Source organism: Parus major, chromosome 7 (assembly GCF_001522545.3).
Source record: "Parus major isolate Abel chromosome 7, Parus_major1.1, whole genome shotgun sequence".
In the NCBI taxonomy this organism is placed as follows: domain Eukaryota; kingdom Metazoa; phylum Chordata; class Aves; order Passeriformes; family Paridae; genus Parus; species Parus major.
Genome location: NC_031776.1, coordinates 35,535,677 through 35,554,373, shown reverse-complemented (window position 1 = coordinate 35,554,373; position 18,697 = coordinate 35,535,677). Strand labels below are relative to the sequence as shown.

Sequence of the window (18,697 nt, the reverse complement as noted above, 5' to 3'; positions counted from 1 at the left end):
TAACTCTGCTTTCACTCCAGGTGTCAGGGAGTCCCCCTGGTTTTACAATGTTTTGATCTTTTGTTTGGAGAATACTTGTCAACTTCAGCCACCAACAAATTTCCTCATTTTTATTTATTGATGGGGATAATTAAAATGCTAATCCAGGTTGGTGGCCAGAAATAATCCTTGAGAAATGACAGTGGAGATCTCCTCTTGCTGTCTATTCTCCTTTACAATACAATTTCCCATTTAGCAAAGTCCTTAGCCACATCCTAATCCCTTCATAATCACTTTATTCTGCTCCTCTAATTTCCCATGTGACAGAATATCAGACATATTACTACAGTTCCAAAAGATGAGAGCTAATGTATTTTCTTTGTCTAGAACAATCTGATATCTTTTCCAAGAAAATCATGCTCTTAGGCTGGGCTGACCTGCTTTTAGACTCATTTTCTATCTACCTCCATCTCTGATTACTCCCTTTATTTATTCCTTCAATCTGCTTATTTTTGCACTCATACTCAGACTTTCAGGGTGGTTTTGCATGGCAATGATGTGTAGAAAAATCAGATTATTACATGATTCTGCATGATTTCATTTTACTCACTTGTTCCACCACCAGGACTAGTTAGAACCAGTGAAGGATGTGGTGCTTCCATGCTTTTATGAAGTGTAGCCACAGCAATAATTTTCCTTTTGTGAATGCATAGTTTGGTGACATCTTCGTCCGCTTTAACATCTTCAGCAGTTCTCTGCTTCACAGCAGCTCCAGGATCAAAATTAAAGACCTGGCAGTGAAAATTCCAGCGTTTAAAATAATGACTTCAGGCAGCAAAGTCACCAAATTCACATAAATTAGGAATTTTATATGGAGTATAGAGGAATTCTCCTCTGTTCCTGACTGCTCCTATACTGCCCAAGAGATTCCTTGACGGGATGTTTGGAAACAACAAATAAAAAAATGAATATATTTATAATAACTGAGTCAGATCCTCTCCAAGAGGGGCTAAGGCAGAGGGGAGCTGAATTTTGTATTTTAAGGTCTAACTTTGGGTGGACAGCACTTATTTTAGAGATGATCTGAACAGAGTTTGAGTCACCAGCATGGGGAGCTCATAAATATTCTTGAACCCAGATCCAAAACGATGCTGTGCTTTACCTTGGGAAGAACAAGAGGACATTCTAGGCCACACTTGCACGTTCCATCAGTCAGCAAGTAAGTCTTCACCTGCTCCAAGCAGGATAATAAAGACCCACTGGGACTGCAAAGGAACAGAAATGATGAGTACGAGCTCTTGGATAGGTCAGGACTTGTGTTTGCTCACGAGGACAGTAGGTAAAATCACATTTTGTATTTTTTCTCTCACAATACTTCTTGCTTTTACTCAAGAATTGAGATAATACTTAGAAAAAAAAAATCCCAAACGTATTTTTGGAAAGGAAACAAAACTGTTGCAGCTGGGTCTCTTTGTTGCACAATGTTTGGTTTCATTCAGCTAAAATTTCGACCTTCTCACTGAAAATAAGAAATATTACACCAAGGAGCCAGGCCAGCGAGCTCCTGATAAACTGCACTCGGATTTCTCCAACTCCCACCAGAAAATCATTATCTCCACATCCCAAAATAGGGCACTGGGAACTCTGTTACGGCAAAATCACTAATTCATAAGATGGAAAAAAAAAAAGTTCTCGTGTCCCCAGCCTGTAACTTGCAGATTGCTCTTTATTGCTGGGCCAGCTGAAGTGTTTATCTGGAATAAGACACTGGTTATTAATGGCAGCTGTAAATAGCCCTAATTCAAACAAAAACAGCTCAAGTGGAATAGTTTGGATCACAAAAACACTCCTGACTCAAAATTTCAAGCTATGATGAACTTTGGTACTTAGAATCCAACACATAAACACCTCATCCTGCACGAGAAGCGAGTCACATCTAAAGCAACACCTGCAAGTGACATTTAAAGTTCTGCTGACAGTTTAAGTAAGTAATTTCTTTGCCAGGCATGCCCTGAAATAGTTATTTTTGGGAGAAGTGCTCAGGTTGAATCTGTGTAGCAGTGACAGTTTGGAGGGTGAGGAAGATGAAAGAGCAATCTAAAAATAAAGGTACAGGTCTGGTGACTGGTCAGGAGTCAAACCTTTCCTGTCTGAAATCCTTGGGGAGCAGGGGGAAAACTGCTCTTTATTTATTTTAATTAAAGCAGGATCCTGGCTGATCCCTTTGGATGTTCCCACCTGTCCTGATCATGCTCAGCCCCAGGCAAACTCCACTCTGGATGTAACAGCTTCCCAAGGGAGAATCCCAGAGTGACATTTGCTCTGGACCATCCTGTCTACACCCAAAATCTCTGCAGACACCTTCTGTGATCCTTAAATCTCCCGTTAAAAGGCATTTCTGGGAATATGCTCTGGAGTGAGGATGCTAGTTTATTTGCATTGGCTAAAAAAGGCTACTTTTCCTGGGATATTTTTAGAAAAAAGTGATTCTAAATAACCTTGGTGCTCTGTTTGCCTGGGCACACATAACCACTGCAGGCTCCAGGAATAAAAAGGAGCATGCTGACAATCAGTGAGTGGAAAGGAAGGTCAATCCACTCAATCTGTGGGATGTGGGATCCAGTATTCCAGCTTCAGCTGGTCATTTGTCCACAAAACCCAACCAGATTTTAAAAAGGGCCTTTTTTCCTCTGTTCCAGTCTGATTCTGGGCAGAGCTGTAACTGCAGAGTCTTTTTTTGTGTGCACAAAGTTATTGATGCTTCTGTAACACAAAGGATGATCCACAGCTTCCTTTGTAAGAAACTGCCACAAAAATATGGAATTCCAGACTGGTTTGGGTTGGGAAAGACCTTAAATTCAGCTGTTTCCTGTCCTGCCACTATCCCAGGCTGCTCCCAGCCCCGTCCAGCCTGGCCCTGGACACTTCCAGGGATGATTTAGGTCCTTCTTAGAAGCTCTGTTTTGCTAAGAAAAGTCCTGAGAGTCAACTCAGTGCCTCTACCAGGTAATGAAAAGCAGTTAATGAATGGATTTAATCTTGATTTAATTCAAAGCAACTGCTGACAGCTGACAGGAAAGCGTCCGTGCTTTCCAAGGAGGCACAAACAGAGAGTCTTTATTCAGCTGGGATCATCTATTCCACTTAAATCATGTCAGATATCTTAATATATCCACTAATTTTCCCTGGGATAGCTGTGGAGTCAATACTGTGTGACCTTTCCTTGCCTCCATGAATGCTGTGCATGCTGGCAGGGCAGTGAGGAGGTTGTGGAAACTCAATCCTGGAGGATTCAGCTGCCCTCAGAGCCCTGTGGATGCTCCATGTCAGGCAGGAGATTGGATTATTGCGCTTCCACCCTTTTCCCACCAATATGTGGCTTGCACCAAACAGAAGTGTAAAATACTTTGCTTCATCAGAACATCTCAGAGAAGGTGACCAGAAAATTCACCAAAGAATTAAAAAATACATTGGAAAACTTGGGAAGAGGGCAGGAGCAGCATGAGCTTCCCCAAAGCTGCTGTGTAAAACTTGTTAGGGCTGGAAGAAATGAAGTTCAAAAGCTGGTGAGATCATCAGGTACACAAAAATATCAAAGCATTATTTTCCTGATGTCTGGATATAGAGATTATTGGGGGAAAAAAACCCTAATCCACAACTTTTCCTTTCCCATTGATCTGTAAGTGAATTACAGCTGTAATGAGAAATACAAGGGCAGGGTGGTTTCTCTTTGCCATGGGCTGGGTTTGATTCTGCTCGTGGAGAACACAAACAAGAAATCCTGGACTGCATCTCATCCTTTCTGGTAGTTTAAGTGTAAAATTGGAGTGTGCTCTTGCTCATTAAAGACTTTTGTACTGGTAATACACAAAATGTTGTGAGAAGTGCTTATTTTAATCACACAACAGTGGAAGAAATTTAAGCAAATAACAGCCTGATAATCACATAGGTTTGTGTGATGCAATCCCAATGTCCCCACATTTTATAAAGCTGACTTTGATCTTTTTTCCAATAACATTTAATTTAGACTCTCTTTGTCTGAACACATTTATTTCATAGCAATTTCAATGCATTTCTTCGTGACCATTCCAGGGTGAAGCAAAAAAGAAATTCCAATAAGCTAAGAAAAATAAATAAATAAACAAATAAAGTACCTAAAACTTAAGATTTAGGTTTATGTTCTTGGGTTTTTTTCCCACATGGGTAATGTGAGGGATCCATAAAAGTTGGAGAACATCAGTGATAGTGAACACAGAACCTTCACAGGCATAAAAAAAATGGGTTTGGAGCTACTGAGTAGTCACATGACTTAAATTTACTTTGAAAAGAATCACGAAATCATAGAATGGTTTGGCTTGGAAGGGATCTAAAGCTCATCCAGTTCCAATCCCTGCCCAGGGATACCTCCCACCATCCCAGGCTGCTCCAAGGCCTTGGACACTTCCAGGGATCCAGGAGCAGCCAGAGCTTCTCTGGGAATTCCATCCCAGCTCCACCCCACCCTCCCAGCCAGGAATTCCTTCCCAATATCCCACCTAAATCTACCCTCCTTCAGCTTCCAAGACGATCTTGCACTTGAGGAACAATTCCTTGGAGTTTTTGAGCGGAAGAAAGGATCCGAGGCAGGAATTTCCTGCTCATTGTGGCCAAACTCCACCAAACACCAGCCCAGCCCCTGAGGTGACCTTACCTGATGTAGAGAACTCCACTTTGGTCCACCCTCCGCTGCCAACCAACGGGAACTTGCACTGCTGGTGGCCCTCCATCCGTGTCCCCTCCGTCACACTCCTTCCCACCATTCATTTTCCTGTTTCTGGTTATGAGTCTTCAAAGATATCAACAGTAAGGTGATATCCTTTTACTACATGTCATCCTGGCCTCCCAAAGCAGGCCCTGCAGCACAGCTTTCCCCAAATCCTACAAAGTGCATCGGGAGGCTCCAGCTCAGTTTGAAACCAAGTCCTTAAAAGTGGCCATTTTGGTTAATGAGTCACTTTCCCATTATAATCCACATTAAATATGCAATGTTTAACTCCTTATATATTCATAAGGATGAACTATATAGATAAAAATTAGTGCTTCCAACTTGGGAAAATCATAATTCACCAATCCTTTGTTACCTGTCAGAAAGGAGAATGGGGAAAAGGAGAATTTCTAGTTCAACAGCATGATGGCTCCAAGCTTGATGACTGTCTAAGATAACTTGTGTTTCGTGAAAGCTCGTCTCATTTTTATAAATATGAGTCAGATCCAATACCTCCAGGTATTACACCCTTTATATGCCACATTATTTTTGTTTTCTTTTTATCTTCTGGTCATGATCCAAGTTGTCTTCTTGAGTTCCTTTGCTGAGTCCTTGGCTCCAATCAAACAGCCTGAAAGATACAGATGTGGGAAACACGTGAGCCATCCTTCTCTAGCCCTGCAGCCCAGTGCAGTAACTCAGGGAGATGTTTACAGCTGCAGCCATTCCCAGAGCTTCAAATCAAAATTTTAAATGTCAATGGAACCATCAAAATAAGGCTCAGAGCAAAGAGAATCCTGCCAGCATTTTCTATTTATATGTGGATGCAATTGAGCTACATCTTAAAAGCTACAAGAGTGCAACTGCTGTTAAATAGTTGATGTGGAGTTTGGGTGAATTAAGGGATGTATCTTTTCACAGAATATTTTCACATATGCTTCTGTTCAGAACTACCAGCAGATGACTAAATTAATGCCCTTTAAAAATTGTTTAGAAAACTGAATGAATTTCATGTGAAGGAAGCTGCTTCTAGGCTTTGATAATGTCCATAAAAATGCAAACCTCCTGCATTTTGATTGAATTAAAATAATCATCTCACCAAAAAATTGGGTAATAAAAAGGGAAAAGCCAGCAGCAGTGACTGATCTCTGAATACCTTTGAAACAATCTGAATATCCTGGGGAATAAAATCCCCTCAGAGATTTTCTCTTATGACAGAAACTGTGTCATTCCCCCCAAAATAATTTTTTCAAGGTGACCAGGTGAGACTTAACACTTGAGAGTGGACGTTTTATTAAGGTGAGACAAACGTGGAATATGGGATTTAAATAGTAAATACACCAGGAAAGAAACCAACAATCCTAAATTCAAATACAGGATGGCACAGGTGACTGCTGTAGTAACATCACTGGGAGATTTTATTTGGGATCAGGTGTCAATCCTGCCTCATTCCCAACACTAACATTATGCCAACATATTAGAACATAATAAATGTTATGGACCTGACTGATTTTCATAAGAAAAGGGTGTTTTTTTAAAACCAGAAATGGAACATATAGACATTTCTGCAATAACACCACATTACATCTATATTTAACAGTAATAACAGCTCCTTCCTTCAAGACCACTAAAGGAAGACTACAGAGGCATAAATATAGTCCTGGAAAATGTTCCCTTAAGTACCCTCATGCAGAACATTCCTTTTAGAAGTGCTGCTTAGAAATGTAAAGTTCCAAATGCTCCTAAAAGAAAAAATAAAAACCCTCACCAGGGTATTTCCAAGAAGGCTGTGGATAAAAGGAGCTGGTTGGACAAACCCCCTGCACTGAGGGGCTGGAATCTAAACAGGGAATTGGAATCCATCATCTTGGAGGCTTTTCCCAACCTTAATGACTGTGTGATTTCAGATTTTCTGCAGGATGGAGGTTTCTGGAATGGGCTGGCACTGTTCTGCAGGGATCTGGTTCCACTTTCCCAAGAATTCCAAAGGGATGCAATCCTTGGCCAGACCAAAGGGCCTGGTGAGCTCCTGCCCTGCAAAGGTCACAGAGGATGTCCCATGGACACCTGGCCATGTCTCCTATCAGAACAATCCACCCTTTAATCTCTCAGGCTGGAACACAGAAATAGGATTTGGAGAGCTCTTGGCAACAGTTCAGGGCTCACTCAGGTTTTCACTTCAGAAATTTGGGGGTTTGAGTGGTTTTATCCTGATTAAGGAGGGAGCAAATGAGGTTTCATCAAAAGCAGGCCAGAATTTACCTTACTGCTGAAAGCTGCAGTGACATTTTTACTGTTGGTCTCATGGAAGGCTAAAACAGGTAAAGAAATTTCCCTGTTATTCTGAATTAATTGAGAATTAACCTTCTGTAATGCAATAAAATCAGAAAATTTATCAAATACTGGGAGCACCCGGTGCAGGGAAGTTGCTCATGTCTCAGCCCAGCTTTGCTGTGGCTCATGTTGACATTTAGGGTCATTATGAGCAAATAATATCCAGCAATTGCTTATTTCTGCAAGAGACACCTCAAAGTAACTTTTTATTTCTACAGGTTCTGCAGCTCCCACTTCACCTCCACCACAGGATTCTCACCACTGAATCAGGTAAACTTTGTCTGGACTGCACCTGAGGACTGAAAAAAGCTAAAAAAAAATCACTGAACTGTTTAATCTGTGGAAAGTATTTAAATATTTTTATGAAAAAGAGCAGGGTTAGGTGGGATATTGGGGAGGAATCCTTCCCTGTGAGGGTGGGGAAGCCCTGGCACAGCTGCCCACAGGAGCTGGGGCTGCCCCTGGATCCCTGGAAGTGCCCAAGGCCAGGCTGGACAGGGCTTGGAGCAACCTGGGATTGTGGAAGATGAGGATTTGAGGATCTTTAAGGTCCCTTCCATCCCAAACCATGCTGCAATTCCATGGTTCTAAATTCCATTCTCCTGCAGGTACAAAACTACTTCAAATCCTCACACTCCCCTAAAGCAGGAGCAGTGGCCAGAGATACTCCCAGCTCCCTTTAACCTTTATTTAAGGTTAATTACTCCTAAATTTAACCTTTTTGTGCAATTTCCAGTGCTGGGAGGACACCCTGAGGTGCCTGGGCATGGTGAGATCCAGGAAACAGGGTTAAGGCTATTGGGAGTTTCCAGTACTATAGAAAAATAAAATTATATGTAAAACACATAATCCGTGTTTTATAGGAAATGCTCATGGAAGTGAGATGGTTTTCCCAAAAATCCAGCACATTTCCATGTGGATTTCCACAAAGTAAAGCCCTCAGTAACCTCTGCATGTTGCTACAGGCACAAACTGCCCAGGTAAGGGGTGCCCCCATCCACATTTCCATGCTGAAATTCCATCATAAGCCACACATGGAAAGTTCCTTGGGTGTTATTTGATTTAATTAATTTAATAACACCACACAACTCAAAGCTCTACTGGAGATTTACAACAACAGGAGGAGAGGGAATGGCCTCAGGGGGGACAGCAGCAGGAATTTCCCCATGGAAAGGGCGCTCGGGCCTTGGAAGTGCCCAGGGAGGTTTGCAGTGCCCATCCCTGGAGGTGTCCAGGGAATTCCTGGGGGTGACACTCAGGGCTCTGGGTGGGGACACGATGGGATTGGGCACAGCTGGGACTCCATGGGCTTTTCCAACCTCAGGGATCCCAGGATTCCATGACTGCACAGCCCCCCCTGCCCTCAATGCACGATTTGCCCCTTCCCCATCCAAGCACTCTCTGAAGCATTTTGGACTGGGATGCAAAAAAGTTGGATTTTGGACCAAATCCAAAGCGTTCTGGACACTGGAATGAATCCAAAGGTCTGATTTCCATCAGCCATGGAATAAATCCCTGCCCTCAGTAATCTCCACACAAGTCCTGTTATCTCACCACGAGCAACACAACTTCCCACATCCAAACCAGCAACTGCTTTTTGCCCTGTGCCAGCACATGATGTTTAGATTTGTTTTGCAGTCCAGTTTCATTATGATATCCTTCAAAATATTTCACTGGAGAACTATGCAAAACTACACAGAATTCCCTCCTCCCTTTAGCCCCCTCGACCCCTTCCCCACACGGAAAAGTTCTCCTTAATTTTCATCTGCTGGAAGTGTGGTTTCAATTTTTAATGGGACTTTCTCCCCCTTTTTTTTTTTTGAAATGTTGGATTTCAGGCAGCCTCTTTGCACACTCAGCTGTTAATATTTACTTGAATAATTTTTGACTCAAGTGGGAAAAATAGAAAACTCGATAGGATGTGAAAAGAAATTTAAATGAGATATTAATTGTCTGGATTCCAATCTGTTACATATGATATGAATAATATTTATTTTATTAGTAAGTGGACGTTGAGCCAATTAAGACAAATTTTTACATTTTACAAATTTTTACTGCAAGTCATGGAATGGTTTGGGTTGGAAAGACCTTAAAGCCCATTTTGTTCCACCCCCAGGGACACCTTCCACTATCTCAGGTTGCTCCAACTCTCAGAGCAATAATTTTTTTCCTATTCAAATATAATCTAAATCTCTCCCTCGTCCTCCAAATACTTTTGATGTTCCATTACTTTGTTCTTACATGAACTTTGAAATGCCCAACAATTCCATGGATCACAAAGGGGCTCCACAATCCCTGCCTGGCTCTCTGAGGCACAAATCCCAGTTCCTATTTATGGAATGGCCAAATTTTGGATATAAAGCTTTGCAGACATTTAGGAAAAAAACAAAAACCACACCAAACACTGCTTAGAGACACAAATTACAATCTCGTTTTCAAGGCTTTCCTTTCTAGCACTGAAAAACCTCCAAAATGAGAAATGCTCTCAAATCACAGTCCTGGGGTTTCAGAACTAATAAGAAATTTTAGCTTCTTAAAAAGCATCACTTTCAAAGCACTCAGTGAAAAGGAGTTTTGATTCAGTTACCACTTGCACATTATTAATCTGTTTAAGTCTATCAAAGCAATTAGCCAGGATTCTCCTGTATCATCTAATTAGACACAAATGTTGCATCATTTTTTGGGAATGCTTTCCCAGTTTGAAAAGCAGCATTCTCCTGACTAATTAGATCAGTGGTGAATACTTCATGAGGGCCTATTTTTAGGCCAGTGATTCAACAAACAAAAGTGCCTGAAGTAGGAAGAAAACCTTGAATCCTTCAGGATTTTTTTCCTTAGGGTGGTGTCCAGGACAGGGCACAGCTCTACACACGATTTACTCATGATTTACTCATGATAAACAGGATCTACTTTGATATACTCTGGCCTTAAAACAGATCTCACTTGTAAATACAGAGTATTCAGAATATTTTGCCACAACCAGAAAATTGCTCTGCACTGAATGAATTAAAATGAGCACTTGAAATCGCCCCAGCACCAACTCGCTTCACACCACTCCAACCAGCTCTGATATTATTTCTAACTTTTAAAGTAGTTTTATTTCTACAACAAGGTTTATATTCTCTTATTTCATACCACTCTTGATGCTGTGGAATTTTTTGGGATTGGAATTTAACCACTCCATAAAATAATTCCCTGGAGGTGTCCAAGGAACACCTGGATGCAGACTCAGTGCCCTGGGCTGGTGACAAGGTGGGGATTGGCCACAGGGTGGACTCAGTTTTGGAGGCATTTTCCATCCTGGATGATTCCCTGACAGCCATTTGGATGACTCCACCCAAAAATAACAGAAATCCCTGAGGATTCCAGGCCCCTGTCCCTGTTCTCCTCACCCAGGAGCCCCCTGGACGTTTCCCTGCTCCCAGCATGGGGATGGACATTTATTTTCCCAAGCCTCCAAGACCAGGAGCCCAAAGCTATTCAGGAACCTACACTAATGAAACAACACAAAAATGATTTTCATGGAGAAGAACTGATTTATGTCCATGGAATCCAGCTGATCATTAGAAGCAGGTCTCATAAATTCATTTCCTTGGAGCATTTTGGATCAGGGTGCTGTTGAGTAATCAGACAGAAAAAATCTGATATCCTTCCCACCAGGGAAAAACCAGAGTATCCTCAATTTTGGAGATTTAATTGTGCCAATGAAGTCATCCAAAGCAATGGACAACTGGGCTGAGCTGGGAAGGAACAAGATTCTTTCAGCAGTCCTTAGGGATAGCACCAAAATCTTCTCCCTAAAATCTTCTCCAGGATGACTTTGAACCCATCTTTCCATGAAATTCCCAAAGCTGGAGCAATTTAGGCTCTCACTTCCAATAAAGAATGGATAAAGTCCTTCCTCCCAAGATCTCTGAAAGGCTTTGCACAAAAAACAGCCCAAAAAAATAAAAAAAGACAGGAAAGAAAGAAAATTATTTTGTTTTTAACGCTCATCCCTGGCTGTTGACTATGGATTTATTAATATTTATTTAAAATTTAATAATATATTTATTATGTCCACCCAGGATGCTCTTCCAGGATTTCCACAGCATGGATTTTTTTTCTTTCCAAGGGAAACAGGTCAGAAATGTGCATGTGACACAGACCTACTTTGTGTCAGCTTGATGGCAGCACTCAGATTTTGTCAAAATGAAAGTTAATATTTGGTGTACACCAGAAATCAGCTAAGAATGATATCACTGTTACCCAAACCTTTCCCAGGGAATATTATTAAATGGAATATTACTGAGAAATATGTTAGTGAGAAGTGGAGAAACTTCACATCCATTTCATTTTAGGGGAATTTGGATAAAAGAATGAGGAATTTTCTTTCAATTCTCATGTTTCAGGCTTCTAAAAAGCTGATATTACTCAGCATAGTTCTGTAATGCTTTTATAATGAGGATTATATGAATTTCAGGAATCTCTGATTGAGAATGTTCTGAAAATAGCTAATAAACAGATACAGAAATTGAGGAGGAAATAACTGTAATGTTCAGTTCTACTGTATGATATTGACTTAGAGGTTACCAGGGAAATGGAAATTTGGGAAAATAAAGATTTATTTAAAAGGAAAAAAAAAAAAATTTGAATGGAACTCTTTCAAAAATTGACCATGAAAATTCAATTAGATTTCAGCCAAACAATTAAAAAACAGGAAAAAAAAATTATCAAGATTCCTGGAAATCTGGAGAAAGGCTCTGAGCACTGGAATAACAATTTTTGAATAGCCCCAGATCTCCATTCATTTTGAAAAATTAAATTAAGCAAGAAATAGCAAAAAATGAAGCAAGAAATGGCAAAAAATGAAACCCATCCTCCCATGTTTTCAAGGCAGAGGTCTCTACAAACAATATCAACCTCCTTTGGATCAGACACCTGAAGTTGATGATGGAGCAACATTTCAATAATCTGAATTATTCAGCCCGAGTTCCTGTGCAGGAGAATGTCAGAACTGTAGCAAGATTGCAAATTAAACCCATAAATTATGCTTTTGTGCCAAAGTAGTAATCATGTGACTGTACTATTTTTAGCCCCTTGGAATTTTTTCTCCAAGTGCCCCTTTTTCAGCTGTTTATTGAATTACGTAGCTCTGCTCAGCAATTTCCCTGATGAAAATACATTTAAGGTATTAAAAAATATATGGGAACAATAAAAATCAGCTCTTCAGACACCTCAGTGCAAACCCTCCTGCCTTATCTGGCATAAATGGAATAATATTGGAGAGTCTGGACTGCCTCTGGACCCTGAAAATCTGATTAATCTCTCCATTAGCAGATAATTACTTACTAATTGAATGTAGAAGTATTTGGAGAATTTGGACCTACTATTTTATTTGAGAGCGTTTTCTCTGTTTTCTAAAAAATAAGGATGCAAAAGTTCAAGGATATTTAGAAAAAAAAAAAGTGCTTTTAATCCTTTTAAATGCCAATTTTTTTCCTTCTTGCTATAGCAGAGATTTATTAGTTATGAGTTTAATCATTTTTAAATCAATCTTGATGAAGATTTGTATACATGACCTTTCCTTCTCCAGCCCCTTTTTCTACTCACACTGCCCTGAGTCAGCTCTTTCCTGAACTCACCATTTGATTTAAAAATATTCTTGCTCACCTTACTATTTGTTTTCTTATTTAATTTAATTTGTTTTGTTATTTAAACCAGTAATGCCCATATAAAGTAATTTTTAATGTATTAATTAAGAGTAGGGTAGGGGATTGAATTGAAAATGCAAAAATCCTGACCTTTTTCCTCATTAAGCATTAGACTGAAGTTGGGTCTGTTCATCTTGTTCACTCCAAGCTGGAAAATAATCAGTTAAAAACAGAAAATAAGCAATTGTGAGCAACACACTCCACTTAGGACGTTAAGATTCCAATATTAAATGACTCTTAATTATTTTTTCATATTTATAAACACTTAGAAAGGATTCCTGGGATAAATGATGAATTAACTATTTTCCATTTCTTATTTTGTATACATTTTATTTCTATCAAACATCACAGCATGGGAAAAAAGAATCTAATATTGAAGAAATGTGTGATTTCTTTTTACAAAATCAATCTTACTCCATTTAATCTGAATTGTGGCAACACAGATGATCAAAATTCTTGCCTGTACACACCCCCCCACTACTTTTAAATAAAATTTTGTGCTTCAGGAGTGTCTGGCTGCCCCAACTCCTTCACTCAGATTTACTTTTCAGCAAGCCAAGGTTATTTTTAGCCCACTAAAAGGAGCAAAGTGCCTCAAAGTTGGTGTCTGGGTATTATTGGGATGGATTCTTACATAACAATGATGTGTTCACACCATCACCTTAATAAAGATAAATTTCCTTGGCCAATAAAGTGTGAGAAGTGGAGCCTGGCTCCTGGAAAATGAAGCAGTTGATTTTAGGATAAAGCATTCCTGGGCTGGTGAAACATTCTTTGGAGAGGATTTTCCATTTAAAAAATTTATTATTGAATTTATTATTAAATTATTTTTTTATATTTTAACATATTTTAATTACCATAATTAATATATTTTGATATATTTTATATTTTCTTATATATTATATTTTCTTATTTTATATTATTAACATATTAGTAATATATAGTTTGTTTTTAATATAAATTTATTGAATTATTTTTAATGCACAGCAAGGTGGCACCTGGTGGTGATGCTCAGCTCTGCCCTGCCTGGTATCCCTGGCTTTGCTCTGAAAAACCTGATTTTCCTGTGTGAGAAATACCCCCAAAGCAGACAGAAAAAGTTTGATTCTCTTCAGAAGGAGCTTAAACAAAAGGGTGAATCACAGTCAGGCTTGACAAGCAGAAGAGAATTCCACCAGCTCATCAAAGCAGGGAAAAGAAAAATGAGATTAAGGCCCACAGGCACCCAGAAATTAAAACCATGTGGCACTTTAAGGATGCAGCACATCCAAGAGTTGAGGAACAAAGCTCCAAAAAAGATAAGAGCCTGGAAAATGTCCTGCTTCATCCCAACTGAAGGACAATAGATATTCTAACTTACAACTCCAACAGCTCTTTATTCTCTGAAAGCGCCCCAAAAAACGGCTCTGGAATTGCCTAACGCAGATATTGAGGATGTTCTGATCCAAAAAAGCGAATTATTGAGGGAAATATGGGCAAAGAAGCACTCAGGCAACTCTTCATCACAACATATTTAACATTTGTGCTGCAGGTATTTATTTGGCACCTTCCTCTGCACCAGCTCCTGGGCTCGGCCAAGCGCCAAAGGCTGCTGAACCTGAATTCCACTCCATTGGAAATAAAAGCTTTTCAAAGCATTTTATTTAAGAAAATAAAATAAAATGGTTCATTTGTACTGCACAGCTTGGCCTGAAAGGTGTTGTCAGGAATGGAAAAGATTTGCAGGGAAATGATACAAATTTAATCCCAAAATTAAGGTGACAGAATTAAAGTGAGGATGTGAATGAAGAGGAATCTCAGGAGAGCCCATGGCCAGTGGGGAAGACCAAAATTTCTGTAATTTCCTCTGGGAGCTCCTTCTTTGTGTGTCTTTAAAAGTTTCCTGACAGTGATAGGTAAAATATCCCAGTTTTCCATCCATATTTGCAGTCAGGATGAGGTAAAACAAAACAAAAAAAACCCTTTGGCCTGTTTCCATCTCTCCCAAATTACACTTGGTGCAAACTAAACTTGCTTTTTAGTTTGTTTTTTTAAAATCTACAGAGCAACCCCCATCACTGCTTTGATAAAACCCTCTTACCTCTTTTTTTTCTGCCCATCCCACAGAGTTCCCTTTTTTCCTACAATAAACAAACCCAACCCTTTCAGCTGTTCTTTAAGAGCCCTGATTTCTAAATCTGGCAAGGGTTGGTTGCTCTGCTTTGCATTCCTCTGGTTAATATTAGTTTAAATGAAATTTATGTATTAAAATTTAATAAATAGGCATTAAAATGTATTTTAAAATAAATGAAGAATAAATATTTTAATGTTTTTAATTTTATTTTTTTATAGTATTATTATTTTTAATTATAAGAGTAGGTCCAGTATGGCAAAACACCTCCTGCCTTTGATCTCACCAAGAGCAAACACACACCAAGAAAATCTGGGATATTTTTAAGGAATTAAGGGATTCCAATGGAAGGAGAATCCCAAAATGGTTGGAGGAACCTTAAAGCTGATCTCAGTCCACCCTCTGCCATGGACAGGGACACCTTCCACTATCCCAGGTTCCCCCATCCTGGCCTGGGACACTTCCAGGGATGAGGAATCCACAACTTCTTTGGGAATCCTGTGCCAGGGGCTCGCCAACCTCACAAGGATTTACATAAAATTCCACCAAGGAATTTTGGGAGTTCTTGTGTCAGCTCCCAAAAAAAGGATTCCAAATGAGTTGTGACCATCAGTGATTCTGTGGGAATGCTGCACACATCACTTCAGAGGGGATCAGACAGAATTCCACATTTCCTCTGAGGAAGAAATTTCTGGTGAGAATGAAAATGTCCTTAAAATCCTTATTTTGATCCAACAGATATTGTACATCCACTCCAGTGACTCACTAAAATTCCCAACACTATTGTGGATGTAACTTTATTTAAAAATAAAAACACACACATTCCTTCAACTGGGCCACTTCAGATTAGGGATCTCTTCAGCCTTTTCTGGAGGGATTTAAAAAAGCTTTGGAGAAATCTTAAAGCTATGGAATTAGCCTGGTATTTATAGCTCCGTTTCCAAGTGTGTTCTTTGAGCTTCCTAGGACGTTCCTTTTCCCCATCTGCTGGTTGTTGACATGGTGTAACCTTGTATTTTGATTAGGAAAATCTATAAGAATAAGAGCATTTGATTTGATATTACACTGGAGAGGTCTGGCTCCATCTCAGGCAGCTCCACTTTGCTCCTCCAACATCATCCAGGGCAGGAATGGAGCTGCAGATTTCCCAACAGAGAACTGGAGTTCTATTGTTTGATTATGTCAAAATATATTACTCCCAATTATGACTAATGCTCCATCTGAATCACAGCAGCACAAAATGGTGGTTTTTTTCCCATTTAAAATGCTGTGCTTCACATGCTGCCTGGATCCAATCTCTTAAATTGAGGTCAGGGAAGTTTTTATTCTTTGTTCTCTTATCAAAAACTCCAAGTTTGGGTGCACTGTCTACCTTCCACCAAGGCATGAACTGCTTAACTGTTTATTTTCTACTTCAGCACCATCAAATGTTGAAGATGCCTCATCTTCTGTTTGGTTTTTTTTTAATGCTGCCTCAAATATTTTGTCTTAAAACTTCACCGCTGCAGCGTAAAACTACCAAAAAAAAAAATAAATTCAGAAGTTTCCCAGCTCAATAAATGCACTGATTTATCTGAGAATACTCACCTACATTGCTTCTCATGGTCTTTCTTCAAGTTATCTTGGGGATCTTTTAGGCTTTTTAGAATTCCTGCTGCACTTTGAGCTTTGCTTTAGACAGTCTCCTGTGGTGCTCTCGATGGGCTATGTCCATTGGGGCTGGCTCCTTGCCTCCCTCCACCCCTCATCTGAGGAACTCCTGCACCCCACTTACATCTGCTGAGACAATCACAGGATTCCCATTAAAACAATGAGCCAGACCTTTTCATTCCACTTTTCTTGATTGCTTTGTAAGCCCCTACACAATTACTTGGTGATAGAAACAAAGTCAGATTTGTTTCCAAGGAATGGCTTTGACTGGAACTGAAGGCGCCTTTCGAGCTGTGCTGATCCACACAAAAACCCTCCAGCTAAAGACAAAAAGCTGAGTTTTGGAGCTGTGATGCTGCAAAAGGCCCATGTGAGGTAGAAGGTTCCACCAGCACCACTGATGAGCTATAAATGATGAGGTATAAAAGAGGTATAAATGATGAGGTATAAATGATGAGGTATAAATGATGAGGTATAAATGAGTCTTGGCTCAGGTACAGGACACTGGTGAATCCCCAGCTGAAGCAGAAGCTGTTGGATCACAGAATCCCAGAATGGTTTGGGATAGAAGGAACCTTGAAATCAGCTGATTCCACCCTTGCCATGGGCAGGGACACCTTCCACTAGCCCAGGTTGCTCCAAGCCCCATCCAACCCGGCCTTGGCTCGTTATTCCCCAACACCCGTCTGTCCCTGGGTCATTTCTGTCCTTCCTGCTCCGCTCCAGAGGCTCGGTCACTGCAGCACTGATTCCCTGCTGGAATCCCTCTGAGGAGCCACCAGCCTGCCCAGGAGCCAGAGTCAATTCATTGGATTCTTCCAGAGGTGAAATGGATTGCAGCTCATTAGGTAAATGAATATCCCAAAGAGTTAATGGGGCCTTTAAACCCTCGGATCCGAGAGCTCGAGGACTCGGCACGGGCACGGTTGGGTATCAAATTCACAATAATTGGGGATTTCATATTTTTCCCCCAAAATAAATCTTCATTAAAACCAAATGCTACATTAATGATATTTGAATCCTTCAGAAAATGGAGAGAATTAGTTGTGATTTTCAAATCACCTCTTTGGAATCTCTTTCAAAGCCATTTAGCATCACAGTGAAGGTCTGGGTTGTTGTTAAAACCTTCTCCTGTCACAGAAAACCCTGACAGAAAATGGGAAATGAAATTTGTTGTTTCAGATAAGCCAAATAAACAGGGTATAACACAACCCTGTGACAAAAAAAATCACCAAGTGCACTGGCTGTGAAACCAAATACAGCATTTCCCATGATTATTTAAATATCTTAGTCAAGTTTAGAAGCAAAACCTGCAGTTTGGCTTCACTGATTTCATCAGTATCCCAAATTTTATTGAGTTTTCAATTGCTCTTCCCAATCTAAGTGCAAAATTAGGGCCCAGCATTAATGACTCAGCTGTCTCAAACTGCATTTACCAACCTGGCAGAGCCTTTCAGGAATGGGTTTTTTTCACATGCAAACTACTTAAAATAAAAATTATTAACTTTTTAAAGTTCTTCCCCAACCAGTATCACTTCAAAAATGACACCCCTATAAAATGATGAATTTATATTTAGATTGTCTTAAGCACTGAGGCACTATAAAACTTCAGTGTTTAGGCTCCATACAGGGTTTACCTGCTCTTAATACTGAATATTAACAAGGAATATTCAGTCCACAAATAATTATTATTGAATGGAAGTATTTTAAAACATGATCATTTTATGCAGGTTATTCATATAATTATAATTTCTCTTTACAGTACCAAAAACAAATGGGAAGATGGCATAACCTGCCATTAAAGAATTTGCACAAAAATGTATTTTAGATCATAATTCCACATAAAATTATTTATTAATGTTTAAACACATTGAAAGGTATTGATCAGAGACATTTTTATGAAGAATTCCCCATGAGCACAGAATGCTAATCACAGCAACCACTGTAAAACTCTAATTTACTGGAAACAATTCCAATACATGGATGAAAGAGCCCAAGAATAAAACCTAAAATCATAGCAGGGCTTAAAAAATCTGGGTCACATGGCCAATGCTAAGGACTGGAGGAGCAGCAGGAAAAGGAGCTTCCTCTCAAGGCCTCCAGAAATTGACAGCAAAGCATCATAACAATTCATTTAAATGAATAATCTGATTTTGAATTTATTAAAATTAAATAGCTACAATAAAT

General features: G+C 39.7%; 1 protein-coding gene across 7 annotated transcripts in view; it reads right to left on the bottom strand.

The window, feature by feature from the left end:
- MBD5 (methyl-CpG binding domain protein 5) overlaps positions 1-18,697 on the bottom strand; it is a 110,233-nt gene that overhangs the window by 29,510 nt on the left and 62,026 nt on the right. Inside the window, exons 4-9 of one of the 7 annotated variants that reach the window (XM_033516248.1) lie at positions 16,448-16,636; positions 12,841-12,898; positions 5,237-5,354; positions 4,670-4,804; positions 1,142-1,244; positions 590-770 (exon numbers count right to left, since the gene is read on the bottom strand). In XM_033516248.1, coding sequence (XP_033372139.1) covers positions 590-770; positions 1,142-1,244; positions 4,670-4,782 — 397 coding nt within the window. In that variant the 5' untranslated portion in view covers positions 4,783-4,804; positions 5,237-5,354; positions 12,841-12,898; positions 16,448-16,636. Of the gene's footprint in view, positions 1-589; positions 771-1,141; positions 1,245-4,669; positions 5,355-12,840; positions 12,899-16,447; positions 16,640-18,697 lie in introns of all 7 variants that reach the window. The other 6 variants (XM_015634710.2, XM_015634711.2, XM_015634709.2 and 3 more) reach the window with 6 other exon arrangements.